This window comes from Athene noctua, chromosome 14 (assembly GCF_965140245.1).
Source record: "Athene noctua chromosome 14, bAthNoc1.hap1.1, whole genome shotgun sequence".
Taxonomy (NCBI): Eukaryota; Metazoa; Chordata; class Aves; order Strigiformes; family Strigidae; genus Athene; species Athene noctua.
Genome location: NC_134050.1, coordinates 338,320 through 350,783, shown reverse-complemented (window position 1 = coordinate 350,783; position 12,464 = coordinate 338,320). Strand labels below are relative to the sequence as shown.

Below are 12,464 nucleotides of genomic sequence, written 5' to 3'. Positions count from 1 at the left end.
CCTTAGAAATGAAATTTTTGACTGCATTTTTGACATTTCTTTTTCTATTTGCAGCTATTTCCAAGAACATTCCAACAACACATATTAACTTCCCCTGCTCAATACCAGTTTGTTTAGAAACGCTTTCGAGCATCTCCTCTGCATAGCCACACTGGTGTTTCTCTGTATTGGTATTAATCAGAGCTAAGACCCATCATGCAAACCATACTCACAACAGTTGCATATACTCAGCTCCCTTTGAAATTCATAGGGTGTATGACATCCATGAAAATTATCTTCCTCCTTATATATATATATATATATATATATAAAAAAGTATACTGTTTCAGGACGTATGGGTCCTGTGATTTTCAATGTTCTCTGGAACAAAATGTATGTCTGTGGTGATACCCAGACAATAGGATCAAACCCACAAAAAGTGTTGAGTCCCAATTCCACAGTAGATGTGAATACAAAAGTAGCTTCATTACATTCCCACTGGGCATTTATCCACATAGTTAAGCACGGAATGAAGAGGGCTATGAGGTGGACCAAAAGTGTTAGGCACTTTGCAGGACAGATACTACTATGCAACCCCGAATTTAAACTAATTCAACTCCTTCTATGTCATACTGAGTTTAAAATTGGCTTCTGTCACTGGAGTGTTAATTTCCCTGAGATCCTTCAGTCATTTAAATGACATTATAGTCAAGGGTCAAATAAAGAGATGGATTTTTAAAATAAGGAATCTTTCAGATTTAAAATTTCCAAAAGCTTCTATTAGTCTACCATCATATCATATGTAACAAAAAACCAAACCAAAACAAACCCACAGAGTTAATTTAATGTTTGAGTAAGGTAGTATATTTCTTCTAGAAGTTTTGTTCAACATTCCATCCAGTCAAGCCAAGCTTCTCTCTGAATAAACTGTTGACGAAAATGCTTGTCTAGGTTTTGGTTACTTTCTAGATAAAAGCTTAATTTGTGATGGGTTTCCACCTTCTTTTAAATTAGCCCAATTTAAACTAAACTCTTTCATACCTGGAAATTACTCTTTCATTACAGCGTTTGGAAATGTGAGGAACTATTTAGAGAGACTGCTACTTGCACTGTGCTGGTTTGACACACAAACAGAAAGTTAGTATTTCCAGAGATTTCTGATTAATCTTTTTATGTAACTCTTTACATTTTTTCACTATTAGGATTTCAAGGTTCATAAATTCAGAAATTTTTATATGTGTAAGTTCAGAGCAATTTAGCCCTGAGAGTTTGGCTTTATATGTATCAGTTCTATATGTAATGCTGAAGGATGAATGAAAGTGCTTTTCCACTGAAAACCTGTGACTCCATGAACAACTCAGTTGACCTGAAGGTTGGCCCTCCCCTAACCTCCCCCTTTTTTGGAAGTTCTACAAGTAGATTTGGAAAATCAGGTGCTTTTTAGTCCTCTTCCTAATCCTATATATTATTTAAAATCTGAGATCATATGATTATGGACTAATACGATTATTTTTTCAGGGGAGCCAACCTTCAAATCATGTTGCTACATGACTACGAGCTTCTGGCTCTGGAAGAAACACTCCAAAAATCATTTATCAGCATCTCACCTGTACTGCAATTTGTGTTCCATTGGATGTAGCCAACAATGTAACAGGTCTAGTTTCTGTAGTCACTAAATGGTGCCCATGTTGCTGATGTCCCATTTCTGATGAGGCACTATGAAATGCTGCTAAGTCTTGAGCCACTATAGCAACCTTCAAAACCAGAGGAAGAGAATCAACAGGATGACAGCTCTGTTACTGATCTCATACAATGGTTATCTTCAAAGTTAGAGTTAAATTTGAAGCTGTAATGATTCCTAAGCATGACTGTATCGTGCAAAAGCAAAATTTTTTAAGAAGGGTTGCCATCATTGTGTTCTCAAAGTTATCTGTTACCTCTCAAAGTATAAATATCTTCAGAACTGCACAGAAGTTCAATAAATGTGCCTTTAAGCCTGTGATTAGTTACCCATACAGAGCACAACGATTAGTAAGTATCTTCATTTCCATGTGGTGCATTTTTAGAACAGTGGAATGCATTTTAACTTAAAGATTAAGAATTTTATCACTATATTTCTACTAAAAAAGCTACTGTATGTGTATATTAAAACCAAAACTATAAATATATAGTTAAACAAGTATTTCCTCTCTGCAATAAATTACAATCCCATAACATTAAGTGATAAAGTTACCGTTCATACTGGATTCTAGTCTTAGCTCTGCCACTCATTTACTATGTGGCTTTGGGGAAAACACACACCATTTCTATGTCTTATTTTACATACACCTAAATGAAATACTGGACTGGTACCTCAGAATTTTTTCTTGGTGCCCAATTATTGTTCGTAAAACATTCTGCCATATGTTGATGCAAAGGAGTAGAATACATCACACTCTTATGAGGAGAATGCTATGGCCAAACCTTGAAAATCGCTTTACTTAGATAATTCTATGTGAATAACAGAACTGTGATGGCTTAGTTGCCTATTTTATATCATCTTATAAAGGAAGATTACACATGTACACAGGATATCTTACCTGCTGTCCTTCAGTGCCTTCTGCAGTAACCATCGCTACAGAATGTGTTCCTGCAGAAGAGATGACAGCATCATGGGCAGGGACTGTGATGGTGGTGCCATCTTGTGTTACCATAGTGATGGTATTGCCAATGGCCTGCATATCTGCCTGGGATATGTTGACCTGAAACACAAAATAATTCCTGAAGTGAAAAAAGAAGGTTTGATTGTGGCTGAAGTCAGACCTGAGTCTTAACTTTTGGCAACATAACATATATTTTTAAGTAAGGTTTGAAAAAAATGATGATGTGCATTTGAAGTATAACAGTATTTATCAAAGAAATTCCTACTAGTTGATTCAGCAGGAATGCTCCTGCTAGATCAATTTCTTCATTTGAAACAAAGCATTTAGCAATTCAGAACAAAAAGGCAACTTGTTCATAATTAGCAGGAAAAGATATTTAAAGTCATGTTAACAAGTAACAACATACTGGCCAGAAGATCTAGTAGCCATTATTCTACTTCCTAACCAGCATGCTCACACATTCCTTCAGAACCACCGTCACTCTTTGGCCAAGTCCCCATCTTAGACAAAGAGCCCTTATCGCATTCATCTTACTGATTGGGATCTAATATCCATGACCTTTCACACTTACCTGTTCACAGAAATAAAATGATGGCTCTCAGTACTAAGATAAAGGATGCATACTTGCCCCCAGAGTCTACAACTCCATGTTAGTCAGATCATATCCCAAATAACTGCATGATAGGTTATCTACGCATGTGTCTTACATAATGGACAATGTGACTCAAGGCAGTACCACCTGATATACTTTTATCTTAATGGAATTACTAAAGAGACCTATAAGGGCTTAGAATTTAAACCTCGAATAAACAATTCATAAAAAATTAATGATATAATTTACTGATCTCTCCAGTATAAATGCATCAGGGCATCAGATATGTGATTTAATGTCTGATTTACAAGGTAATAAAACATCCCAGAACTAAAGTCAAGCTGAAGGATAATTTAAATAAATGCGAGAATTCCATGTCAAGGCTTCTACGCACCCTCATTTTAGAAATTAAAAATGCCAGTTACTTAGTATTGCTGGAATGTTCAGGGCTGACAGTATAACAGTCCCCTTTAATATTTAATTTCCAGTTTTAATTTAGAAGATATTTTTCATACGCTACTGGCATTTCAGCTACCTTTCCAGCTGAGATATAAACTTTTCCTCGTATGCCTTCTGATATATTGCCATAGCTAAACAAGAGAGTTCTGTTGAAATCCCCTCCCAAAGAAATTTCATATGTAATCCTTAAAAATATATATCCATAGGAAATTTTAAGTGGAGGTAGAACCAAAGCATTCATTATCCTCTTGTTTATGGAGACCCAACTCTAAACATATCCTGACCCAGCTCTAAAGAAGCTTCTTTTCTTAAGAAACCCATATACGTATTTATCAAGAATCCTAACTGATTTTAGAAAGCATAGGTAATATCTGCTGCAATTGTCAACATATTTGTCAGCTCTTTAACACCATGGTCACTTACATGTTGTGTTCCATCCTGGGATATTAGTGCTACTTGTTGACCTAACCCTGACTGAGTAACTGTAGCAACCTGTGCAGAAATTACATCTTCTCCCTCTACACCCGTCACGTATGTTATCTGGGATCCTTTGAGAACATCTTCACCTTGACCTATTTGATAGAAAGAAGCCAAGAGGGTAGTTTACATACTCTAAATGCTAATTTAGAAAGCAAATGACAAGGATTAAGTGCCAGCCTGGTTTGAAGGTTTTAAACACTCCAAAGAAAAATTTTAATGGAAAGATGAGAAAATCAAAGAAAGAAAGATACCAAAAGCAAGTCAGAAAGTCTGTTGTTTTGGGAACACAGGGTATAATCTTTTAGCAATGAGTTTTAACACACTTAAACACTACACATAAAGAAATTATACATATAGTTTATATGCAAATATTAAAATGGTGACAAACATTTCCAAATCATTCATTAAATGCTGACCTCTCCATACGAGAGGTTCCATGCAAGCACAACTGGCAGCTTCTTAGAAGTTATTAATTAACAAACATATAGAAGAACACAGTGATGCCTTTGTGTGAAGATTTAAGTTCACTATCTTAATAAATGTTTAACCTTAGCAAATTTATCTTATCATTCCCTTAAAAAAACGGATTAGACTACAGCAAATCTTGAGATGCATTCAGTGCAGTTTCCCACATACATGTAATAAAACAAATTTTCTCACCAAAAAAAGCTTCCCATTTTCAATCACATCTAAAACTCACAATTTGACAAGTGGTATTTGTCATACCACAGTACTTCCTTCAGTCTTTTACAGGCATAGGATTCAATATTCATGATACCATGAAAAATATATTCTAAGGAGTACTGTAGCACATGAGCTTATTTTCTTCTTTGCCTCTAGGACACTTTACAAAAACTGCTATTAACCACAATGAAACAGCTGTGCTGAAAATCAGGGTGCTGCAAAGACAGATTTTTTTTTCCTTTTCTCAAGGAAATGCCTTTCCTCCTGCATAAAAGACCATCTAACACCAACCATGGTGTTATACATACTCTTAAAAAAATCCACAAGAAAAATCCAGTAGGTTGCAAACACAAACGTTTTAGACTCACACAGGTCCCTTCCCATATTCATGTTTATAGGAGGTTTGCTGGGACTGCAACTCAAATTTCTCTTATACCCAGGACTGCTATAAATGAGTTTATGATCTGGTCAATTACTCTCCCAGTTTCTGTTTACAAGTTGCCTACCACACTAGAAAGCCCTACAAAGACGTTAAATAACTTCATTAAGTACTTCAGATTTTTATCTATGCTTTCATTTCCTTAGCTATAAAAAACCGAGCAAAATATTACCCAGCCCATTTTTTTTACAAGAGATTCAAAGACTGAAACTCTAACCTGGAGGTGGCTCAAAAAAAGCCTCTTGTTCTTCTTCAATGGGCTCTGTGTCATTGTGTGCTGTCCGCTTGTGCATAGCAAGTGTAGAAATCTGCTTGTATGTTTTCCCACAGTGATTACAGTTATACGGTTTGGAATGAGTATGTACAACATGATGTTTGTATAAACTGGAATACTCTGTAAAACGTTTATCACACCCAGGAACTGTACAGACGTAGGGCTTCTCCCCTGTATTGAAAGACAACAGGGATAAAGATAACTTTATCCAGGACACACAGAAAAAACTGTCGACAAATGATATTTAGTGACACATCTTCACTACCAACCATACTTCAATTTCAAATGCAGCAGTGAAGCTCAAGCTCACAAAGTTTATCGATGCAGCCTCTCACTATTGTTTGTTTTTTTAGGTTTTTTTTTTAAAGAAAACCCCACACTACTGCCAGTGAAGTTGGGCCCTTTATTCTCCCTATCATTCCATCTAAAACATCCTTCTGATGAGGACAGGATACATGCTGAAAGCTGTGATGTCAGTTTGATATTGATTGAGAATTTTGTTCTTTTATTACTGGAAGCCCCATACCTTTCCTCACTGATAAGGTATGTCAATACACTAGTACAGTTTCACTTTTGAGTCTGTAAGCTCTGAAGAAATCTATAGGAAGCATATGTTTAAACAATTATGGTTTGATGTAACACCACTTTTCACTTAAAAATCAATGAAACTAATGTCTAGATTACATTATAAACTAAAAAGGTAATTTGAGATACAAAACGTACCTCTATGAAACTTGTCTGTTCTTCTGTAAAAATATAAGGCTACCAAGATGATAGGGCTATTGCTGGCTTTTACATTTTAGAACTTCTGAATTTGTGCTGATTATTTCTGCTCACTAACCCTGCCAATCAAGCTGGATAAGTATTTTCACCTCTGTCTATAAAAAGGTTTTGACAACCACTCCAGCAGCAAGGAAAATACAGCTGGCATGGACGGATGGCTCACAGTGGTGAGCCAAGTCAAGCTCACACTTGCGCTTTACTGTTATTTAAGAAACAGCTCACAATAGAGGCAAGCCCCAGAACCATATTAAGGATTGAGCACAATGTCCACTGAAGACAAGGTTTTGCATTTGTTTTATAGAACACTGTATCCAAACCAAAATTATTCTGCCTTGACAGCAATGCAGGAAACCTAACTGCTTAACTATCCTCAGCTGACAGGAGACAGGGCCCAAACAAAAGTACCAAGCCAGGTCATGTAAACATGACTATGCAATTACAATGCACCAAAACAGTGTTCTCAAGGGGAATGACACAGCCTCTCCCAAGCAGATTACACTTCAAAATACAAAATATTGCTCATATACCTGTGTGTATCCTCACATGATTCTTATAATTAGTTGCACTGGCAAAAGCTCTCCCACATCCTGGCTCTGTACAGTAATAAGGCCTTTCGCCTGTATGTGTCCTGATGTGAACCTTTCGAATATTAGATGTTGTGAATGACCTGCCACATCCTTCAAATGGACACTTAAAGGGCCTTTCACCTGAAAAAAAAGAAAAGGTACACACGCAAAAGTTATAAAAGAACAAAAATCCTAAAGTTACAAGACTGAATGTAGGAATCTAAAGCTACCTACTTCTCTCTCTTTGAGACCCTCAGTCAGAAATACCATGAACATGTCACTATGGAGTATTCTACTGTTTAGCCAAAACTGGCAAAATTCAGGAAAGTCATACAATCTGTAAGCTAAATTATAAAGCATTTAGATTAGTACTTTATGATGTATAAAACAGACTCAGTTGCTTGGATTAGCTTCCACACTGTCCATATTCTAACATGTATTTAGTATCCCTCCAATCATAATACATATGTTATCCAAAGAATGTCATACCATTTGTACATTTGTCAACTGAAATTCATAAAATGAAAAAATACCTTCATGATTTAGCATATAACCAAGATACAAATGGATTAGTAAAACTCATTATAAAAAGCACCCAACTTTGCATGAGAACCACCAACTTTCTAAAGAGACAGCCCTGAAACTTGTTTCAAACCCTAAAACGAAAGCAATCACAAGTACAGATTCTTTTAAAAATAAGTCTATCTCTGCAATATAATTTAAGCACAATAACTTCCATCACTGCACCAAAGCATTTCACCATGAACACTAGATAAGGTCAGCCCCTGTCTAATACCCCTGACCCTTCAGATCTATCAAAGCACACAGAGGGGAAGAGTGAAGGGGGTTAACTGGAGAAGTGCGAGCCACCTGATGTGCTATCCTGCTGTAATTTCACACTTCCTACAGCTAAGTACATTCCACCCACTGTACTGCTTACCAAAGAGAAGAATCTGAGAGTAAAAGAGGACAGATTTACCACTGCAGATACATTAAATACTTGGAGACAGAAATAAAAAACAAAGTCCTGATAGAGACATTAATACCACAAAACTCCAAAGGAGTTAGCTCCTTGGCAGAAGAAACTATAATTCACTCCTTAGCGCAGCCATTTGGGGAAGGTTTTTCAGCTTCCTGCCAAGGCAGTGTGCGTGTATTAAGCGTACACGCCTCAGTGTTGTGTTACCACGGCTCCCCTAATCCTTGCTTCAGCACAGGACCACAAATCATGCCTGAAAGTAGCAGGGTTGCAGAGTCAACCCCGCCTAACAACAGACCCCACATTAGAACCGAAAACAGACTGCTCCTAAAGAATGTCCACAAGAATGTCACCCGACCGGTTGGTGAAGAGAGCCTTTAAGTTTCTAATGTACTTGTCAGAAAAACGACTTGTTTCCAGATGACTCAGATTTCTAGCACTAGAAATGCAAAGCAAGTCAGACACCTTCAAACCCTACCCCACAGCAGCTATGGAACCATCCACACCGGCTTTTCTGATACCAGAGTAGTATGACTAGGGAAGTCATGGAGGAACCCGTGGTAAGCATTTGATGGCAGCAGAAAGTGAGGCTGGACTGCCACTGAAAGAGAGGGAAAAAATCACTCTTGGCTAAAACAGGCATGAAATGCAGAAAGCACTAACCCTGCTTTACATGATAAAAGAAGGAAAAGGTTTCAGAGCCATGGGAGAGAGTGGGCAGAGCCCAGACTTGCCTCCATCGGGTGCACTGTTGCAGCTTGTACAGGGTATGAGCACACACTGCTCCATCCATCTGCACAAAGGACCTGGTGAAATTTTCTTCTCATTCTTTGGCTTCCTGCAACTACTCATAAATCTAAAAAAAGACACCGCTGAACTATGATTTTATTATTAATGTTGTTCCAGTGGGTAAATGGCCACATAGGGCTGGCTCAAATCTGTTGTCTCAACTGCTAAATTAGATTAAAACAATTAAATTCCCATACAACTTTTATGGCCACAAAGAAGTAAAGAAAACAGTCTATAGCTAATCAAGTTGTTGTACATACTACAAAAATACTTCCGTTCATAGTCTGTACTTGATGTACTACATAACATCAAACAGTTCTCTTCCAGAGCTGAAAACAGATGACTCCTATGTCTTCATCCTAATGACCAATTTAACACCAGGATAGCACTAATCCCAGCAGACTGCCTTTCAATACAGAAATCCAGGAAAGCAGAATGATCTTAATGTAATCTTGACTTTTTATATTTTTTATTGCGTGCTTTTATTTCCCACCTGCACTGTTCTTTTCAACCTGAGAAAAACCGATTTCTTTTGTTCTTTTTTACTCTAAGATTCAGAAAGTGCAGTGGAAAAACCTGGTGTTATAGCAGGGAAGTAAATATACTTAATGGAATAGGTTAGCAAATGATAGATTATTTTTCCTACATTTCAGGAGCAAAGGAGGCATCGTGCAAACTTTACACGTGTGTGCACCCATAAGAGTTTTGCAGAGTGTAGTGTATGCTGTCTAGAATTTGTGTTTTGGCTTTCAGATGAATCTCTTTTAGACAAAATGTAAGATTTTGGGGCTTATGCATTTGAAAGTTTTAGTAACAGTTGGTTTTCTATGAGTTTTATTCATTTTTCTGCTGCAAGAAGAGAAAGGAGATCAGGATAACAACAAGCTCCAAACTACTAACCTTCATGAAGCTGGCATGCGAGTTATCTTAAAGCACCCAAACTTAAGAACACCAATGCCATTTCTAAGAGGCAAACCATGTTATTGAGGAAAAATTCCTTGTTCTGTTACAGCTGCAATGAAACTGTAAAGGTACCACGTGACTCAGTGACAGTGTGATACACTGCAGTGACAGTATGAACACTTCAGCACTTTTCCCAAGAAAAGCATGTTAGATTTACAGTAAATGCTGCTGAGCTCACTGGGCTTTGGAAAGGTAATATACACAGGCTGATTTCATAAGTATAAAGTCACAGAATGATCAAAGGGAAAAAAATCCACCTAAGCGAATTAACAAAAAAGTAATGGTGGATAACAGTACCTGTGTGGGTTCGGATATGTTTCTGCAGGTCTCCTGAAGTCTTGAATGATTTGGTGCAATTTTCTTCTGTGCACCGATAAGGCTTTTCACCAGTGTGTGTTCGGACATGACTTTTTAAACCATACCCTGAAGATCAAACAGGATGTTATAATAGTATTAACACAACATTAGGATACTCATAAACCATCGCCATCAAAAGCTGTGTTTGCCATTTCAATCAGGAAGCTCCCTGATGAGTAAAATTTACTCTTTCACTCTTCACAAGCTCTTCTTTCTACCATACAGAGCAGTGGAACTCTAGACACAGATTAGAAATTCTTTCATCCTTAATTTATGAAGGAAATTCACTTCCATAATGCTTCCCCTTCCCTTCAAAAGCATAAACTGTAGTGATTATAACATGGACAAATACTTATTTTGTCTTCTGAAGAATGTGTATGCTTTGTATTCCATCTGTTTTTTATCTCCTACCACTACTGTCATCAAAATGACATTTAATTATTTGCTCATATAAAAATCAGTATCATTAATGAAGTCAGCAATAAAAGCTCTACCGCTATCTGGGCTGTAAATTGTTCAAATTATTTTAAACAAAATTATTAACACTACCACATATATAGGTGCCACCTGACAGCAGTCATGAACACTCATTCCCTTTAAGATTACTTTTAAGAACTCATCAAAAACTCGACCAGTCTAAAGTGATCTTTGGATCAAGCCCTCTGTAAATTATTTTGCAAAAAGCATTTTCCAAAAATTTTCCTTTCTGCACTTCCTTGAAAAGATGGTGGCTAGAAAACCCTGAAACAGCTATTTTAGAAAATGAGCTTGAGTTTTACTGGTCTCCACAGGGGATGTATATATCTGCAAAATAAAGTAACAGTCTGTAAGAAGATGGCACCTGCTTTAGTTTCACAGTGTGTTCTCACTACATCCCTAAAAGAGCTGAAATGCCTATTTTTGACGTTTTTTTTTTTAAATATGAAGAATGTCTACCAAGTAAGAATTAATTAATGTTTAGCATCTAAAACAAACTCAATTTCATGATCCAAACCAGGAGAGTTCTTAATATTTAAGCTGAGAGCATTCGGTACTTAAAATGAACTTTATCAGAGGCAAGGATTGCTGAACTACAGTGGTACAATGGCTCTGACCACAAATACGGTATTGATAGATAAACAGCTGTTTATAGCCATACATCAGTCTGTTGCAATGAAAGAGAATATTTCATTATCCAGTTTTGAAATCCCTTTACAAACACTACGGAATTAAACTTAGGTGCAACCCTTTAAGTGTTGTTTCTCTTTTGAGCTTCCTCGGCAGCATTTTTTTTGCTTGTTTCTATTCAGAGAAACAGTATTAAACGTATTAGATCAATTATTTTTAAAAAACTTAGCTTTTTTTTTAAAAATAGACTAACTTTTCTAAGCATCATGCTAATTTACATTCAAAATAAAAGAATGAATTTGAAAGAAGTTTTGCTCTTTAAATTTCTTCCACATTTCATTCTTCAGAATTGTGTTTTGCACCATCAAGTTAAATCTCAGGGAGAGCACCATATATGAACAGAGTAGTCTATGAAATGTAAAGTTCACTTCATGATAAGTATCATTCTTTGATATAAATTCAATGAAGAACATTTAAAACAGCATCTTCCATCAAAGTTCTTTTCAAATTTTCAACAGAAGATCAGGTATTTAGCCAAAAACTTCAGCTTATTATCACCTCATTTAACATATACATTTAGTTTCTTAAGCATATTTTTTCAACATAAAATCTGACTGTAGCATGACAGGTGAAGAGTAAGGCAAAGCATCAACTATTTCACCTCATTCCTCCTTCCATAACTTAAGAGTTAAATCCTCTGTCCTTTCTACATGCTATGCTAGCGGAAATGGTGACTTTTTTTTTTCCAGCTCTCCTAACCAAGTTCTTTATTCAACAGTTTAAAAAACCGCAGTATTCAAAACTTATTTTACACAAACACTAACAAGTTGCAGGAGCTAGTCTACAAAAGATTACCTGTTGCAAAAGCTTTGCCACATCCAGGATGTTCACACTGATATGGTCTGTCTCCTGTGTGTGACCTTTCATGTACCTGTCAAGACATCCAATACAGACTTACTGAAAAGTTGTATCTGATTACTTCAACACAGAAAGTTATTCTCAAACACAATGTATTTAAATTTTCTTACAAAGATTCACATTCAAGTGTCTTATTTTTAAGTCAGTGATTAAAAAAGTAATGAAAATGGGAACAATGTTTTCCCTAAAACTAAATGTATCTCTTTCCAAGGTCTAACCTGAGCCTTTCAGTGTTTTGCACAAACCATTTCTGTAAATACACACAGCGTTGCCATAGTGCAACTACATTAAAGACAGGGTGCAAACATGCCTCAGAGCCCACTCTCTATCTGATTTTTGACTCCACTGAGTGCTTCTAATGATCCTTTTATACAGCAGAAAACCTCTACAGCAAGGACACCATTTTAACACATAATCCACAGAGTCAATTACTCACTGCCTCCAGAGTGTTTT

The 12,464-nt window shown here is 36.5% G+C and overlaps 1 protein-coding gene across 2 annotated transcripts in view; it reads right to left on the bottom strand.

The window, feature by feature from the left end:
- The window catches only part of ZNF143 (zinc finger protein 143), a 43,365-nt gene that overhangs the window by 6,811 nt on the left and 24,090 nt on the right, over window positions 1–12,464 (bottom strand). For both annotated transcript variants that reach the window (XM_074918094.1, XM_074918093.1), the window contains 7 exons: window positions 11,949–12,024; window positions 9,927–10,052; window positions 6,860–7,039; window positions 5,493–5,720; window positions 4,096–4,244; window positions 2,559–2,720; window positions 1,587–1,733 (listed from right to left, as the gene is read on the bottom strand). In XM_074918094.1, the coding sequence (XP_074774195.1) occupies window positions 1,587–1,733; window positions 2,559–2,720; window positions 4,096–4,244; window positions 5,493–5,720; window positions 6,860–7,039; window positions 9,927–10,052; window positions 11,949–12,024 (1,068 nt within the window). The remainder of the gene's footprint in view (window positions 1–1,586; window positions 1,734–2,558; window positions 2,721–4,095; window positions 4,245–5,492; window positions 5,721–6,859; window positions 7,040–9,926; window positions 10,053–11,948; window positions 12,025–12,464) is intronic.